Genomic DNA, 18,539 nt, shown 5'->3' on the forward strand with positions numbered 1-18,539 from the left:
AAGCAGACAAAAGGAAGGAAACGCCTCCGCATGTGTTTTGTCACGTGACCACGCTATCCACAAACATGGCAGCCAGCGGTGTGAGTGCAGAAAACTCCGTAAGAAAAAGACGCGTGGACGGCAGAAGGACAGAGACAGACTCCGTCTCATCCAGCAGGAGAGAAAATGGAGCAAACAGCAGCAGAGACACAGAGAAAGAAAAGAAGCTTTTGTCTTTACAGCCTGGTTCTTACTGGCTCACGCGGATTGTGCTGCTGCGCTCCGTTGCCTTTATTTACTGTGAGTGTGTTAACAGCTCTACCAACATTCCTTGTGTTTTACTAGAGTTGCGTTGTTTGGTTTTTGTTTGGTTTTTTACCTAACTGCAACTGCTTAATGCATTTCAAGTGTCGTGGCTGTAACTGCTCTTATAAAAACTGAGTTAACACTTACTAAGAGCAAACACTCATATGAACACAGCAGCGATGTAGTCAGCATTGCAGGTGTGCTTTGTTAAGTATTCCTAAATGAGCTTAATTTAAATATGGATTTGTTGTAAAGCAATCTATCTCTGTTTGGAGCTTTATAACACAAGTATCTCAGGGATAATATTTGCACCTTTTCCGTCTCACCTTTAATCATACTCGTATGCTGTTTTTAGCTAAACTTTGTTTGCAGCCACCACCAAGCTCTGGAGACACACACTTTGTTGTTATTAATAAATCCAATGAAGAAGATGATGCTACCCTTCCTCTTGACTGGGATGAAACTAAAGATTTTATCAGCAGAGATTCTGATATTTGGCTTAAACTTCCTGAGATTCGCGGCTCTGCCATCATATTTGACTCATTTTCTGTCAGTGATGCTGAGTTTCAGTTTGAACTCTTTCACTGTTGTGGTGTGGAGGGCCAGGTTTGAGGGACAGGGCCGAGGCAAATATATCTTCTCCAGGCCTGGGGCCTCATGAACGGTGTATATGTCCACAAATGTTGCATACGCCATTTTCCGTGCTCATGTTTGGACGTACAAAAATTAACTTGCATATTACAGCAAGTATGCTAAGTACTATGTTTACTACTCATTAGATATAAATTACAACACTTAACATTGTGTTCTGCTTCGAAACAAAGTTTCCAAGCACCTTTTCCAACAAATTTGAACGGATTTACAATACATGTTTTCTCTAAGCAAACTTTGTAATTACTTTTTCAAAAAAAAAAAAAAGCTTACATTGATAATCTCCTTCTATAACAACATATAACAAAGGAAGAACATCTGTAGTATTCACATGAACTTCAGACATTTGCACTATCCTTCACTTTGCTATCATCCTTTCTGTCTTTGCAAGAGCCACCATATATTCTCTAACCATACCTACAACACGTTCCACCACAGTCTTTTCAGGAATGCTATATTTCCTGAAGACATTTCTTTCTTTCCATAGACCATCTTTTACACAACAACAGTCCACTAACAATGAACACTTCTTGTACAATTCCCCGGCAGAAAAACCCTTTGCTATATTTTCATAGGTTTTAACCTTTCACAAAGAGTTTTGTGAGTTGCGAGTCAGTTGGGGTGTATCGAGTAAAGATGCATGAGAACAAACTTGCGCATGGATTAATAGGTGAAGCTTCCACCATAGTTTATGTAGCAGTAGTTGTGCTTAAATGTGTTCTAATTTACTTCGGTGCAGTGTTTTGTGCAGACATAGTGGACTAATCAGGTTTTAATGCTTGTTTGGTTGCGTTACTACTTATTTTGTTTAGTGATATGACACCATGAGTGAGAATGTGACTGCAGTAATTGAGACTCTGATCTTTCCATGCATCCTGATCTGGAAAGAGTTCATAAATGAGAATATCTTTATCTTGATTAATTAACTCATCTTCCCTGTGCTAAGTTAATATGTTCCTTGCCACAGTATCTCATTCAGTGGTTCATGTGGTGTGATTAGTGTAGGGTACGCTGTTCAGAGAAGTGCTAGTACTTCTATGATTCTTGATGATTTATTTAAAAAGACACACACATTATTATGTGAAATTATTTTCACCATGTTGACTGACTTATGGGGAAATCGGTCTTCGTTTGATGCAGACACATCCTGCAGCTGTTTTGGGTGTTTTGCCATCTTGTGGTGCCACCGTTACTACAGTGGTTAGAGTGAGTGTTGGGCATGTTAAAAAGTAATTAGTTATAGTTATTAGTTACTTCTCCCAAAAAGTTACTGAGTTAATAATGGAGTTACAGCATTATAAATGCATCTTACTCTGGAAAGTTTCCCTTTAATGGAACTTTAAATTCAACTGCATGTATATTTATTAATAAAAACTGATTATTATTACCTCTGACTAATTAAAGAAATGGAAAATTACTGGAATTAATTATTAAGACTTCACTTCACTACTCAATCATCATCCCTTATGCCATTGTTTCGGCCCCTAATCCCCTGGTCAGATGAAGACGACTTTATTTAGCTTAATTTAGTGGCAGTAACATTACCAGCGTTGAAACAATGGAAAGAGTATCTGGTTAGATTACCCATTACTAAAAAAAGTAACTGTTAGTAGTGTTGTTTATTTTAACGCCATAATTCCCATCACTGGTTCTTAGGCTGCATGACACCACTATAACTGATCAGCTTGTGTTACTGAACAAATAACCAAATATTAACAGCAAACAACATTACATTTCACAATATTTTCTAAATTTGTTATTTACTATCAGCAACACCTCTTGTCTCTCACCCATTGTGGCGCGTTAAGCTTGACAGCAACATGGTGACACATAATTTAGGGTTGAATTGACAACTGTTGACTAACATTTTGCCTTCTTTGCCCAAATTCATTGTCTTGTACATGAAATGTGCTATACAAAATAATGTGCCTTGCCTTCTGTTGAGAATAAAATCCAGTGTTTCCCCCACCATTAATGATATGCGGATTGATACTGAAGTATCAGTACCTGCAATACCAGCTTTTTATGTTCTAGAATCGATTTTCATGTTAGAATATTGATATTTTGGTAATTTGGGGTAACAGTGCTGTTTATTACGAACTGGAATAAAGTGAAAAGTAACTGTATTATCATAATCTTATTTGGTAGGGACTACTTTTTCTTCCACCTTCCAAAATGATACAATCAATAGCTGTAGGAGTTCAGCTTGGAGTGGTAAGGGTGCTGCAGAGGCTGGGTTTTAATTAAATATTCAGTAAAACAGACATTGTCAAAGTCAGCTTTATTGTCAATTCTGCAGCATGTACAGGACAAACAGAGTTGAAATTATGGTTCTCTTAAACTTTGACGTGATGAAATACAAGAATGTAAGCCAATAAACAAAACAAACAAAACAAGAACTATCCCTAAGTAAATAAAACATGATAGTAAATAGACGAGGCAAATTACAGTCAGTGCAATATATGTTTATGATTATAGTTAAAAGAAGATTGAGTTAGCTCATAGTCTAGTTAAAGTGATTAAAGTGGCCGTGTGCTTGTTCCTTGTTCAAGTATTGATGGAAGGGGGGTGTCAGAGTCCAGGTTGTGTGTGTGTGTGTGTGTGTGTGTGTGTGTGTGTGTGTGTGTGTGTGTGTGTGTGTGTGTGTGTGTGTGTGTGTGTGTGTGTGTGTGTGTGTGTGTGTGGAAGGGGGGCAGAGCAGGGAGAGAGTTCAGCATCCTGACAGCCTGGTGGATGAAGCTGTGCCTAAGGCTATGTCCACACGGCACCCAATCCGGTTCAGATTTGAAAATGGTGTAGACAACTAGGAGAAAGGCTTTACCATCCCCACAAAACTGCTGTAGTACATACTACAAGGCTGTGGGGGGCGCTATGATTTGAGCGTAACACTGCAAAGCTAGAACAAGACGTAGTCGTGTGCAGATAAAGGCTCACTGCTTTCACTGGAAGTTCACATTGGCAGAAAAGATAGCTGAGGATTCACTGCGAGGCAGAAGAGAAACTTTTGTTTGGGTGATGAAAAAGTTGAGCTTCTTTTTTGAGTAATGCTGAACTATAAAGCAAAAATAATTGAAGAAGGCATGTATCGGGAATCGGCGCATGTTTGTCACATTGACGTCATATTTGTGCAATTATGCTGTTGTCATGTAACACAAAAGGGTAGAGGTTTCAAGCCTATCCACCTTCAACACAAAGTGCTTTACATGATTAAAAACACTTATGCATATTATTAAAAACAGTTGAGTAAAATGAAAATAAAAAAACATGAAATAAAATTATGTAAAATAAATTAAGATCAAATAAAATTTAGTTAAAAGCTAAGCTAAAAAGGTAGGTCTTAAGCCTCTTTTTAAAACATCAATGGTCTCTGCAGCCCTGAGGCCCTCCGGCAGACTGTTCCACAGACGAGGGCCATAACAATGGAAAGAGGCCTCGTCTTCACCCTGGGAACAACTAAAAGGCCGGTACCAGAGGACCTCAGGGTCCTCGAGGGTTCATGACTTAAAAGAAGGTCCAATAAATAAGAGGACCCAAGGCCATTAAAACATTTATAAACTACTAAAAGAACCTTAAAATCAATCCTAAAATGCATGGGGAGCCAGTGCAGCGATTTTACAACTGGTGTGATGTGTTCCCACCCTCTGGTCCTCGTCAGAACACTACCTACCATTACAATAAGGGCCTGCCTCTGTGCACGCACTGTCACCAGCAGACAGAGCAACAATTACAGTTCGCCACAGCTGATTAAATCGCTAAATACTGCTGAAGTCCTTCTAAATTTCCTCAACATCATAAAGAAAATAGTATGATTTTCTTGTCTTTTGCTCTGACGTGCCACTGTAGGAGAACATATTTTGGTGTATAAGGTGAGTTTTATTATTTTGTAGTTTCATTGTGAAGTGACAGAGGCACACATTCTCGTGCCAGGTCATAAATTTGCAAATAAATGCAAGGTAGTGTGTTGAACATGTTGTATGCAATCTTTTGGTAGCATGCCCTGTAAATTTGTGCCCATGCCGATCTTAAAAAGAAACTAAATAGATATTCCGCATCTAAAGCACCCATAGTGTGAAGTAATGAGCTGTAAATAATTATATTTTCATCGTCATCTTTCTCTTTTTTCCCCTCTAGTTGTGGCCTTCAGTATCGCTTACAGCCAGAACAAACAGCTGATAGGAGAGAACGGCCTAATGCCCTGTAAAAACTACCTGAACAGTGTGAAACGTTATGTGGGAGGGAAGATCGGCATGGCCGCATTGGCATACACCCCGTCCATCCTCTGGTTCTTGGACTGGAGCCACATGGACGCCAACCTCGATGGCATCGCCTTGGTGGGGTTGACATTGTCTGGGTTTGTCCTGGTGACAGGAATGGCCAATATTGTTATCATGGTCTCACTGTGGGTGCTTTACCACTCTCTGGTCAACGTTGGGCAGCTCTGGTGAGTTCAGAATTTGCTCACTCAAGGTGTGTCCCAGTTCAGGGTCTGCACACTTCAGGCTACAGAGTGTCCTCCATAGTATACACACTTCGAAGTCCGCTTAACATTCGTGAAATGTCAACAAGAATCTCCCATAGCAACAACACAGGACGTTGAATCACTTAAACCTCTGAAATTACTCATTGGACACTTCAGTGGAACATTACAACCGACCGGTAACACCAACAGTTTTTTTTTTTCTTTTACAAGACTGAAACCTTAAACATACTCTTCTGAGCTCGGTTGCTGATTTGCCACCATCTTGTGCGCAATGAATTCTGGGAGAAAAGAAGGATGCATCACCAGCAGCCTTCGTTTGGGGCCAAATGAAGCGCTGATTTGAAGGGTGGATTTGGAGGGTTCTTCAAATTCTGTGAATTGGGACAGTACTTTACACACCGCGATGACGTATGTGGCCGACGAATCCACACTTCGAAGTGTGCAGACCCTGAATTGGGACACACCTTCAGTGCGTAACTGGGACAATAATACAGAAAGAAGGCCAAACATTCCTTTTTTCTTACTTTCTCAGATGTGAGGATTTTCTTCTCATCATGCCATTACATTGTGAATAACTTTGTATTATTTAGTTTTAAGAGTAATATTGTGCTCCACAAAGTTTTCATTACCTTTTTAGAAGGTTTTTTGTATGATTGTGTAACATCATTGATAAAGCAGAAATTTTCAAAAAGTCATTGTGTAGGTTGTTATGATATTTAGTGGTCAGATTGCAGATTACAGCCTCTCTCCCTTTCAAAGACAGAGAGAAACAATGGCTTTAAAAATGCCATCAAGTGTTCCCATATCTGGATTGTTGTAGCGAGTTGACTGAGCAGCATGGTGAACTGTGGTAAAGAAAAGGCAGCAGTTCTTGTTATCTCACAGTTGTACATTAATGTAAACATAATGATAATAAGATTGCATTTTGGCCACTTGTTACCGCACAATATCACACATGAAAAGACTAATTTAGCTGAACTGACAAAAAATAAACGCATAAAAGAATTGTCATATTTTTTTAACTTTTTACAAAAGAAGTAGATGTATTTCATTCATGCTAATAATCATAAAGGACTGTATACAAAATTCTTATATTTTAGTGTCCTAATCGTTTTCTTTTTCTCTTTCCAGGTACTCCTTTGGTAAGTGAACTTGAAAATAAAACCACGGCTTCTTTTGTTTTCTTTCCAAAAGATGTGGATGAAAGTAATGTGGGCCAGCTTCTGAGGGCACTGGTACTTTAAAAGAAAGGAATTTACTTAATAACATCCTTCAAACCAAACTAGCTGTTTTTGCACATGAACATCAGACAGCTTGGTCTAGATTTTCAGCAGGTGCTGTTCACATATGTGCTTTAAAGAGGGAGACTTTTGAAACAGATGTGCCTTCATGGCTGGAAATGTGAGGAGGTACAGGAGAGCATCTTTCTTGAGCATGTAAGAGCCAGGATATAATATACACATTAGGCAGTGGAACTTGCTGCAGAATAGCATGTTTCTTGTCTTAATATCAGTGCTGCATGTTTCTGAAAAGCAAGGAATGGGTGGAAAGCAGCATACAGGTCAGTAGCAATTCTTCCCAGAATGTACACTCGCTGTCTTATGCTCAGGCATTAAATGTGCTGCATATTTTGCTGCTATGTTTTATTTATTTATTTTTTTTGTCTGCTGCTGTTCTGGAAATTTTACAAGATGGATGGGTAAATTTCTACCACTGCTTTATTCTCAAGGCTGCTGCTCTCATGAGCCTGCTACATGATGTTTTGAAAGACAGAGCTCCTAAGAACTTGGTGGACTGGGCAACAGAGAGATATGCCGCTTTTGCAGATGCTAAGACTGCTTTGGTCAATGCTGCAAAGCTCATACAACGTTTACCTGGGGCTCCCATCGCAATCACTACTGACGCTTTCGGACTATGGAGTCCGAGCCTTTGTCTGCCCGTCAGCAGCAGCAACTGTCCTACATCTCCACCCTATGATGAACGGGGCCTTACAAAAATGGCCCCAAGACGGAAAACCATTTAAAAATAATTTTAATATCCTTACATTTATGTGTTTCCTGCCGTTTTTTGGCAATGTATCCAGTGAATGCTGGTAATATTTTTTTATATCCCTTCGTTCAAAGTGCGGTCCTGTACTGTCTACGTTTGGAGGGTTGTATGGCCCTCACCCTTAACCTTTCCTCTTCATCAAAAAGACAATTGAGATAGCCCTTCCCCTAAGGTGAATGTGCAGGATGGAGGGGAAAGGTTAAGGGGTAGGTCTTAGGGATAAAAATGGGATTCAGCCTTTAGTTGATCTGAAATATGTGCCTGCATTTTTTATGCCACACTGAACATAATTACAAAACACAATTTGGGAACAAATTATCTTGTGATTATTTGTGCAGGTTGGGAGAGTCAGCTGTTGGAGACAGGCTTCCTGGCTATTTTCTTGTGTCCAATGTGGACTCTGTCCCAGGTACCCGAACGCTGCCCCCCCTCCATCATTTGCATTTGGACCTTCAGATGGCTCATTGTTCGCATCATGCTGGGCGCTGTGAGTAAAGACGATGAAATGTCTGCAAGTCTAATAAGATAATGGGAACAAACGAATACCATTACTTTGCTAAAATAAGATCAGAACTCTGTAATAACATTAACTTTGAGACCAAAGTGATTTCAGACCAGTTTGCAGCACCAGAGAAACACATTTAAATTAACAGTTACTATCACCCAATATTATCTATAGATAGAATGTTTTTGGTAACTTAAAAATTTCTTTTCTGTGTGTGTACATCTTCTTGATGGAGTTATTTAAGTTGTCAGACTCAGAATAAATACAAGATGAGTTAAAGGCATGAAACCTCTCAAAAGTCTAATATCCCTAAATATTTTGTTTGTCCACATAATTTTAGTCTGGGAACACACTTCTGCTATAAAACTTTGCCAGTATTTGGTAATGCCAAACCAAATGTATGGTCGACTAAACAACATGTCTCGATGTTTGACAGATCCCATGATGAATTATAGACCACCGGCTAGATTTTATGTCAGTTACCACAAGTTGAGTGGAATTTTCCCACTAAGACCATGAAGAATTCTGAAACTTGGGAGAAGCCAACTCAGCTTCTGTTTACAGTAACATAAAGCATTTTCTGATATAAACTGTCATTATAACGTTTAAAGCTCGAATGATCCTTTTAAAGGCTGAAGGAGGAGAAGGCCTGGCTCTCAGCCTCCACTCTAATTCATCCCAAAGGTGTTCTATGGGGTTGAGGGCAGGACTCTGTGCAGGCCAATCAAGTTCATTCACACCAAACCCATTCAGCCATATCTTTATGGATTACGATATTTGGGGAAAAAAATAAATAAAAATTTCAGATCACTGATTAATCAGCCGATTAATTAAAAAAAATATATGAATAAAATAACTATTTTGTACTATTATATTTAAAGTTATACTATTTTATTTATTTTATTTTAATATGCATTTTAAATTTGTCTTCCTATGGAGCATGCATTAATATAGCTACCAGTTGTAGTAATGAATTTGTCTTTAGATTTGGACAATAAGTGTACATATGCTATATACCAGGGCTACTCAATTCGGTCCTACAAGGGCCGCAATCCAGCAGGTTTTCCATGTATCCCTGCACCAACACACCTGAGTCAAATTAATGAGTCATTGTGTAGAACCTGATTGGCTGTTAGAGCCACCTAATTTGACTTAGGTGTGTTAGTGCAAGGATACATGGAAAACCTGCTGGATTGCGGCCCTCGTAGGACCGAATTGAGTAGCCCTGCTATATACAGTATAAGCAATATGATGATTGAAGTTACTGGCAAAACATTAATTATGCAGCCCTCTGATGCCCTTTAATGCTAAATCACATTTTCTCTACTTTATTTTCTTTGCTATGAAGTCATGACTTATATGAACCAAAATAAAATCCTTTCTCAGATGTCATGTCATCTTTAACAGAGTTGCATTTTAAATATTTATTGGTCACAAATAGTCTGACACTCATGTTACTCCACAACAACACAATGAGTTGCTGTTACAGCCTGAATCATGTTCTAGTATTTTCTGACAAAGTAAAACTAAGAGTGACATGGTATCATGACAGTTGCTGAAGACAGACAGTAATGTTCATCATTTAAATTTTTCTCTCCTCTCGGCGTTCACATCGCTCCTCCTTAAATGCGTCTCAGCACGCAGCTGATGGAGTGATAAACGCTTGTTCTGTACTCTAAAATATTTTGTACACTTACTTTATTTCTGTAGTTACTTAGTGGCTTTTAAGCTGTTAGCTAATGCTATGCTAGGCTGGCATAACCACAGCGATGTTATTGCTAACATAAACAGACGGAGTAAGTTAATCTAGGTTAGCACAACTTTAGCAATACAACATAAATGTAAACATTAAGGACGGGTCACTATCATGACACATGGCCAACAGAGTTAAACTAAAACTGAAGACATGTTGATTCGTTCATAATTTTACAACATCATTAGAAATGTGCCTGTCGTATGATGTAAAGTGAAGCACTGAGAAGGAAAATGTGGTTTCTCAAACTCTGGATGCTGCAGAGCAGCAGTGCCTCCAAAAATGTATATAATGAATGTCACTGTGCCATCAAAACAAGTCAGAAGCACTGAGTTTTAAAGCTGAACTGTAATACTACTTTAAAGTTTATTCACATTCCTCTTTAATACCTGTCAAGTTTACAGGTGTCTCCTTGCCCTCCTTCTTCACACTGTGGACATACTGCTCTGTGTTTTGTGGGTTGTAATTGATGACATTTCAGGATCTCATGTTATTGGATTATCAGAACAGTTTTCATCTGCACCACCTCTATGGCCAGCAGCTGCAGCCAGCAATCCAGCTCCTAATCAGAGTGAAATGAGCTGGCGTTTCTAAATCTAGTTAGAGGGGTTAGCGGGCGATTTACTCCACATTCCATGCCAGCCACACGATGGTCTGATGTGTCAGTACTGACAGTCTCGTGTTCTGGAAGGGACATTACTCACTTAGTTGTGTTGGTGGAAAACAGACACATAACTGAGTATGCATTTCTCTGTATGTTCAGTTGAATAACTCATACTAAAACTAAGAAATACATTGGATAATGTTTTTAATTTACACTATGAATATGAGCTGCATTGTTTATATTCTGTAGTAGTTTTTGCCAGCCTTGTTTCCTTTAGTGTGTCAGAGATCTACACATCTACTGTTTAGTTCAAACATATGAGGGCAGATCAGCTAATGATGTGTACAGACGGCAAACAAATCACATTTGTTCTCAGATTCAATCTTCTGTCTGCATAACAGATTTGAGTCTTTATTGTCAGTGACACTTTGAACATGCCTCACCGTGCAGTGTAATTCATTTCTCTCTGATGTGGCCACAAACCACATTTCTATGATGACTACATTATTTCATATTGGTGGAAGCTCACTAAAGCATGTGAGGAGTCTGGGATTGATGTTGGTTAAGTTCTGCATAAATCTTGTGGGTAACATTTCTCAAAGACTATGGTGAAGATAGGTTTAAGTTATTTTGTGTAGACTTTCAGTTTGAATCCGCCTGAGTTTGATTCTGATTCCTTAACTTCTCTTGTAACACTGCAATGAGATGCATTTCTGTGGATTTTAGGGCGATGACTATTATTGATGGTTTAGCATGGGCATTGTGTTGTTAGGAGACAAATACTGTTAGTAGTTCACACAGAAATGTGGAAGATGCAGAATTCCACAGTTTTGTTGACTATGCATTGTAGCTTATGTTAAAAAAGAGCTGAATAAGAACCAATTTCCTGCAGGGATGTCCAGCTCCGGTCCTGGAGGACCACAATCAAGCAAATTTTCGATGTTCAGTGTTTTCAAAATTTTGCAGCTGTGGTGGTACTTGTGCCTCCACTTGACTCTCCTGCTTTCTCTATCTCACCTGTGTCACACTCTTCTGCGCCTAACCCTTAGCATTACTTAATCGACTAAGTCACAAACAAATTACATTCATTTCACATCTGTTCAAGTCTGTGAAAACTATCAAAACCAGTATTAAATTATTTGACATCATACAAAAATCCTACATGAACCTTGTGGCATTGATGCTGTTATCTGACCAAAACTAGCTTCCTTGGTTGCCTTTTGCTTTCTTAACAGGCTCATCTGAAATTGCAACCAGTGGGTAATTTATTACAGTGCACAGATGATAGCCTACATTGTTTAAACTAAGCAGTGCCAACTTCATTAGCCTATGGTAGCATTAGGACCAATTACCTAACGCTACATAGCATCTTGTTTGCTGTTCATTAATTTCTTTATTGGAATTTTTATTTAACTTTTAAAATTTAAAGCAACTTATCAGCAGCTACCTTTCCTCTCCCCGGACTCCAGACATAATAAGCTAGTTGGATGCTCTCAAAGTTTACGTTGCCTGTGGGCTTAAGGAATAAAGTTTAATTAGGCCCCGCCTCTCTCCCCGTTGCCACACTCTGCATGCTGTGTTCATGTGCAGAGCAGACGTCTGACAGCAGAGTAGCCTACTGCTGCTGTGCTTCTAGAGGCAGCAGTGCAACTTCTATTAAGAAATTTGACATCCATGTGAAAATTCTAATTCTCGGCATTGTGAAGGAAGGCATGGTGCTAACAATAAAGCGGCCCGCTACGGCTTAGTCACTGTAGGAGAAAAACCGATGTTTCCCTGCTCCAACACACCTGACTCAAATTAATGAGTCATTGTGCAGAACGTGAAAGGCTGTAGGATCCATTTTATTTAAATCAGGTTTGTTTGAGCAGGGAAACATTGAAAACCTGCAGGACAGTGGACAAGGATCGACTTTGGACACCCCTGATTTACTACTACTAGTTCTTTTTTTTATTTTTTCATTGTTAGTCTTTTTTGTCTACTGTTTTCTTCTCTTCTGTCGTGGTTAAATTTTTCACATCTCTTTCAACCATCTTCTTCATCATAGTCATCTTATCTTTCTTCAAATTCTTAGGGTACATGTACACTAGTGCTGTTTGATCTGCTTTAAACAAACCCTGGTCCACTTTCACAGATCGCGTGATTTGTTTGGAGTAGTGTGAACACTCATTCACACTGGTACGGTCCAAATAAGTTAATTCTCTGAAAACCGTGGGTCTTGGTTCATTTGCGGTATGAAAACAAATAGGCCATCCAGTGAACCAAAGACGGGAAGTGACATTGAACGCATCGTACAGCAACACGCTGGATACCTCGCTGCCTTTCCTGCTATTCATACTGTACAGCTTCTTGTTAAACTGTATTAAAGTGAAAACAGGAACCCCAGGACTGCATAGCTTTATTGTTGCTCTGTTGTTTACTAGTAAACAAGCTGGATAAAGGGTAGGATTTGCATTTTCTGTCCTGGTTAATTGACAAGCCAGGCTTTTTTATTTTATTTTATTTATTTTTTTCTTCTTCACTGGTCATTTCAGGGAGAAATGCCCCCAACAGTTGTAATGTCCAGATGGTTTGGTCCCCTTGAATAAGTTCAGTGGCAAATCAAGGCAAGGCAAGGCAGTTTATTTGTAAAGCACATTTCATGTTCAGAACAATTCCAAGTGCTTTTACATAAAACAAAAGCATTACAGATATTATGAAATAGTGAAAGGCAATACATAGCAAGAATCTCAATAAAATCATAAATTACATTAAAATGATTAAAAGGAAGATAAATTAAAAAGTTAACATGAAGAAATGTTTTTAACCTGGATTTAAAAATGTCTACATTTGGTGAAAGTTTAATCTCCACTGGCAGTTTGTTCCACTTGTTTGCAGCATAACAGCTAAATGCTGCTTCTCCATGTTTAGTCTGGACTCTGGTCTGGACTAGTTGACCAGAGTCTTTGGATCTAAGAGCTCTGCTAGGTTTATATTCTCTGAACATATCACAGATGTATTCTGGGCCCAAACCATTTTGGGATTTTTATACGATCAGAAGGGTTTTAAAATCTATTCTGTGACTGACTGGAAGCCAGTGTAAAGATCTCAAAACTGGTGTGATGTGTTCAGATCTCTTAGTCCTGGTTAAAACTCTAGCAGCAGCGTTTTGGATGAGCTGCAGATGTTTAATGCTCTTTTTAGGAAGTCCTGTTAAAAGACCAGTACAGTAATCCAGCCTACTGGAGATAAATGCATGGATGAGTTTCTCTTGGTCTTTCTGGGAGACTAAACTTTTAATTCTGTTGATGTTTCTGAGCTGGTAAAAAGCTTCTTAGTGACAGCTTTGATGTGGCTGCTGAAAGTCAGATTTGAGTCTATCGACACTCCAAGGTTACTTGGATGGTGATTTTAAGAGCCCAAGTCTCCAGATGTTTACCAATGCTGACCCTCTTCCCTTTGCTACCAAACAGAATAATCTCAGTTTTGTTTTCATTTAATTGTAGAAAATTCTCCTTCATCCAGGTGTTTATTTGCTCCAGACACTGACACATTAAGTCTATTGGACTGCAGTCATCTGGTGACAGAGACACATAAAGTTGTGTATCATCTGCATAACTTTGATAATTAATGCTATAGTTCTGTAAAATTTGACCCACAGGGAGCATATACAAGTTGAACAGAAGAGGTCCAAGGACTGACCCCTGGGGGACTCCACAAGTCATGGCCAGATTCATTCCAGCCTTCTAAATAGGACCTGAACCAGTTAAGGACCGCTCCATATAGTCCAACCAAGTTGTCCAACCTGTGCAACAGGATTTTGTGATCTACAGTATCAAACGCAGCACTGAGATCCAGCAGAACCAGGACTGATACTTGACCAGAATCAGTATTCAACCTAATGTCATTTAACACTTTGACCAGAGCTGTTTCAGGGCTGTGATGAGGTCGGAAGCTGGACTGAAATTTATCAAGATTTCCACTTTCATTTAAAAAGTCATTAAGCTGGTGAAAAACAACTTTCTCAGTAATCTTGGAAATAAAAGAGGTTAGAGACAGGTCTATAGTTTTTCATTATAGAGGCATCTAGAGTCCTTTTCTTTAGGAGTGGCTTAATAGCATCTTTCTTTAGTGACTTGGGAAAAATGTCTGATGCCAGTGAGCTGTTAACTATCAGTAGGAGATCACTTTCTACTGAGGTAAAAACTGTTTTTAAAAAGTCAGACGGCATCATGTCCAAACCAAATGAGGGTCCGACATTTCTCAACATTTCCCACTCACTCGAAACAAGTAACCCCAGACTATCCTGGTGTGAAATGCCCCTTTAGTCTTTTTATTCTTCATTATATTTGTCTTCTTTTTTCCTCTATGTCCTTTTTTTCTACTTGTCTGTTTAGTTTTTGTCCTTTTATTTTAGTTTATTCTTGCAATTCTCTGTCTTCTTGTCTTCATTTTGTTGTACCCTCTGTCATCTGTCATCCTTATTTTCTTTAGCTTAATTTTTTTTAATTATCTTCTGAATCACCTTTTCTTCTACTGACAAATAATTCTAATATCTCCATGTGAAGATAACCTTTTTAAACCATTCAATTTAATTAGTCTCACTGAACGTGCAGCATTTAATAACTAAACTACATACATGACTAACAATATGACTAGTATCAAAATTGTTTATGTTCAATTATAATTTTATGTGTAAAGAACAAAAAACAGCCATTTTCATGTGCAGAGTGAGAATAAAACTGAGGTGACAGATGAGAATGAAGGAAGAGAAGTACATAGTTTTACTACTAATCCAAATTATTCTACACATCAGGGCCTGGTTTTCATCAACAAATATCTTTCTCTAGTTCCAGTCATGATCTTCTTTTTCATTTTTAGTTTTCCTTCAGGGCTTTCTTTGTTTTTAGGTTTTCTCTTTTCTTAATATGTTGCAGCAGTGGTGCTGAGCAATGCAGCGCAATGTCTATTTTACCACCAGTGATTAACCACAGTTAGCATAAATAGCAAAACAGACTGTTTCACAGCCAAATTTACTCAAATTTAGCCTCCACATCAGGTTCAACACGGCAGTAAAGTAAGACGAAATAAACACATTAAAGAGAAATGGGAACCATGCCCCTTTATATCATTTCATGATAAGCTCAAAAGTTTAGGTGTGCTGCGTAATTTAGTCCAGATTTAATACCACATTACAGCTCCCCTCCATCACTTTATGTTGAAATTGATTTAATCCTCTAAGCATCAGTCTGGTAACTTATGTAGGTTATAAATTCTTCTCTACAAATGATCAGAATTTTGTTTTTCAAAGGCTTTTGATAAAACTTCCCAAATGAAGATAATGCCTGGTTTTGATTAAACGTCTCAACCTTTGAAACAGCTTTTCAAAGGCTCTGCTTATTGCTTATTTTATATCTTTACAAGTGCTTTCTGTCTTTTTCAGGGTCTTATAAAGATCAGAGGCGACCAATGCTGGAGAGACCTCACATGCATGGACTACCACTATGAGGTAGGTCTTGTCTGTTACATTTTTTTTCACGTTGTTGCATATTGTGAAGTTAGTCTATTATAGTGTAACATTCTGATTGTGATTGACCTTGCGTTTGATAATTAAATGATTTAGTAAGTTATTGTTTTAACTGATATAGTCACGCCTATTTCCTACATTGGATTACATGGCTGCAATCCAGTGACATGCGGTCAGGGGAGGCAGGTGAGGCAGCCAGTTTATTAAGTAAAAAATGCCAAATTTGAGTATTTCTTGATCAAATCCAGTGCAGAAACCCCGGTAGAGGCACGGGCGAGCTGTGCCTCAGCTTTGACTGTGCCATCCAATACAAACTGGGTTGCATGACACGTGCCGTTTTCTGTTTCTCAGCATATCGCCAATATGAACTTTACAGAAATATTTGTTATACACCATGACTCTCTACAGTCTGTGTAATGTATTTAATGTATTTATGGGACAAATATTCCCGTTTATCACACAATAAAGTGCAGAGAAAAGTCAGCAGGTGAGGCAAACAGTACTCTGTCTCACCTCAAGGGGGCGCACTCACACACCAACACAGTGTGTGAGTGTTGCCGACTTAGCGACCTTTTTTTTGTTTGTTTTTTTAAAGCGACTAGCGACAAATCTAGTGACTTTTTCAGTATTGGAGACTTTTGTAGACTGACATATATGAAAGTAGTTAATTCTTCTCAATGAGGAGTGGGTGCTGCTGTGCAGGCCCCTCTCCTGTCCAAAAGCAATCAGAAGAGGCTTCTGGCTGCAGCTGTAGCTGCATTCAGAGCAGGAGATGATCACCTGTTTCATGACCAGGCTGAAAATGAAACGTTCAAAGCTGGTGCAGGATGATCTCGCTCTGGCTTACCGTCAGACATTAATGCCTATTAGTGAAGAGTGTGGAGGAAAACAAGTGTTGTGAAATGTTGCAGCCTCCTAATTAGAAAGCAACCTACACTTAATAAAATTAAACTAGAATAAAAGAAAATATTAAGCAAATAATTTTTTATTTTTTATTAGTTTTGCCTTTTTAAACATTTTTAGCTTGTCTTTTCGTCCATTTTTGCCTTTCCCATGACATTCCTCTCCACAGCAGCCTCCATTACTATGTACCAGGCTATTATGCACATTAGATGATGTCATTTGACTTCTAGCGACTTTTAGGACAGCCAGTAGCTACTTTTCTCACTGAAGAGTTAGGAACAGTGGGTGTGTGAGTGTAATTGAAAGAGGAATACTGATAGGATAGGAAGCATTACCAGTAGTTGCATGCTGTTGAATGAATATTGAAATAAGATGCTCTTTTCAGTTCTTATAATTGTAAATCAGTGCCTCACCAACCATAAACTTCACCGCGGCAATCCAGCAGGTTTTCCATGAATCCTTGCTCCAACACTCCAATAAGTTAATGAGTCATTGTGCAGAACTTCATAGGTTGTTAGATCCATTTAATTTAAGTCAGGTGTGTTGAAGCAGGAACACATTGAAAACTTGCTGGATTGCGGCCCTTGCATGACTGAATTGTGTAGCCTTGGTTTACACACTAGGTCACTTAAAAAGGTTTGTTTGTGATGCGATGGCATAGATTCTTTTACGTTATCCAAGAAATACTTAATGTTTGACTTATCCATCAGTTCCCTGACAACATGAACTATCTGGTGCATCAGATGACCTTCTACATGGTGGAGCAGATGAAATCAGGGAAAAGCTTGAAAACCTATAGCTTAGTGTCTGGATGGTAAAACCTTCATGAAAATCCCACATTTCTGCTCCTGTAGGTTCACATGTTGGTGTTTTTAGAGAGCTGTTGACATGTGTTTGGTGTAAACAAACCTCAACTGGCTATTTCATATATTATGGCCTACTCTTTGTAGAAGCTTGTTCACATCTTCATTAAATTTCTGTGACATACTGATGAACGAAGCAAAAACATTAGCTCATGTCAAACTCAGCTCATGTGTTGCTGTTGGTGGCCTGTAGCAACCGCAATTTTGACTAGCAAAACAAGAGAGCAGATTTAGCTTTGATTGCCCCTTGAGCTTTACACAAAATATAATAGGGAAGGAGCCTAACCAACTGAAGTAGTGATGCACAAACCTTTAACCAAGTGATCACTGCAAACCCTGGCTTCATCACACTCTCTGGTCTTCAGTAAGCTACTCTGACCACTACTTCCTGGTAGCTACAACTTATTGCTGACAATAGCCTGTTGCTGCTAGATAACACACATACGAGGTCAGACATTTTAGCCTCTTAAAAATCATGTTTCTTTTACATGATTTTGCTTCAGGTGGTGTGTTGCAGTGTTGCACAGGTGATCCACACTGACCCATAAACGTTGTCCCCTCAACATACATGACTGTCACTGATCAGCAAACTGGACCACAATAAGAGTCGGAACTGAGGATTGGGTAAAACAGTTTTTATTGTAATGGTGAGAATATCTCCAGGGGAGTCGAGTCTGGTCTCACAGTCAGCTAGCCTGTGAGGGTAGGAGAACCAAGATGAGAATCCAGCGTGATCAGACTGGAATGTGCAAGATAGTTTGCTCATGTACCGGCAGAGGGGATGGAAGCTGGCCAGGTGGTTTTCAGGAACCATGATGGCAACAATGGGGCTCCACCGGGGCTGTGGAAACTGCTGGACCAAGAACAGTGAGTTGGTTCTCATAGTTACAAGAGCTGAATATCCAGACTGAATAAATCCTCCAGAACGATCCGGATAATC

General features: G+C 39.0%; 1 protein-coding gene across 2 annotated transcripts in view; it reads left to right on the plus strand.

Moving 5' to 3' along the window:
* The first annotated feature begins 57 nt into the window (after positions 1–57).
* The window catches only part of LOC121632881 (lipase maturation factor 1-like), a 29,420-nt gene continuing 10,938 nt past the window's right edge, over positions 58–18,539 (plus strand). The window contains exons 1-5 of one of the 2 annotated variants that reach the window (XM_041974675.1): positions 58–279; positions 5,068–5,377; positions 6,548–6,558; positions 7,804–7,952; positions 15,750–15,815. In XM_041974675.1, the coding sequence (XP_041830609.1) occupies positions 66–279; positions 5,068–5,377; positions 6,548–6,558; positions 7,804–7,952; positions 15,750–15,815 (750 nt within the window). In that variant the 5' untranslated portion in view covers positions 58–65. The remainder of the gene's footprint in view (positions 280–5,067; positions 5,378–6,547; positions 6,559–7,803; positions 7,953–15,749; positions 15,816–18,539) is intronic. The other variant, XM_041974676.1, reaches the window with a different exon arrangement.

Source organism: Melanotaenia boesemani, chromosome 21, assembly GCF_017639745.1.
Source record: "Melanotaenia boesemani isolate fMelBoe1 chromosome 21, fMelBoe1.pri, whole genome shotgun sequence".
Lineage (NCBI taxonomy): Eukaryota > Metazoa > Chordata > Actinopteri > Atheriniformes > Melanotaeniidae > Melanotaenia > Melanotaenia boesemani.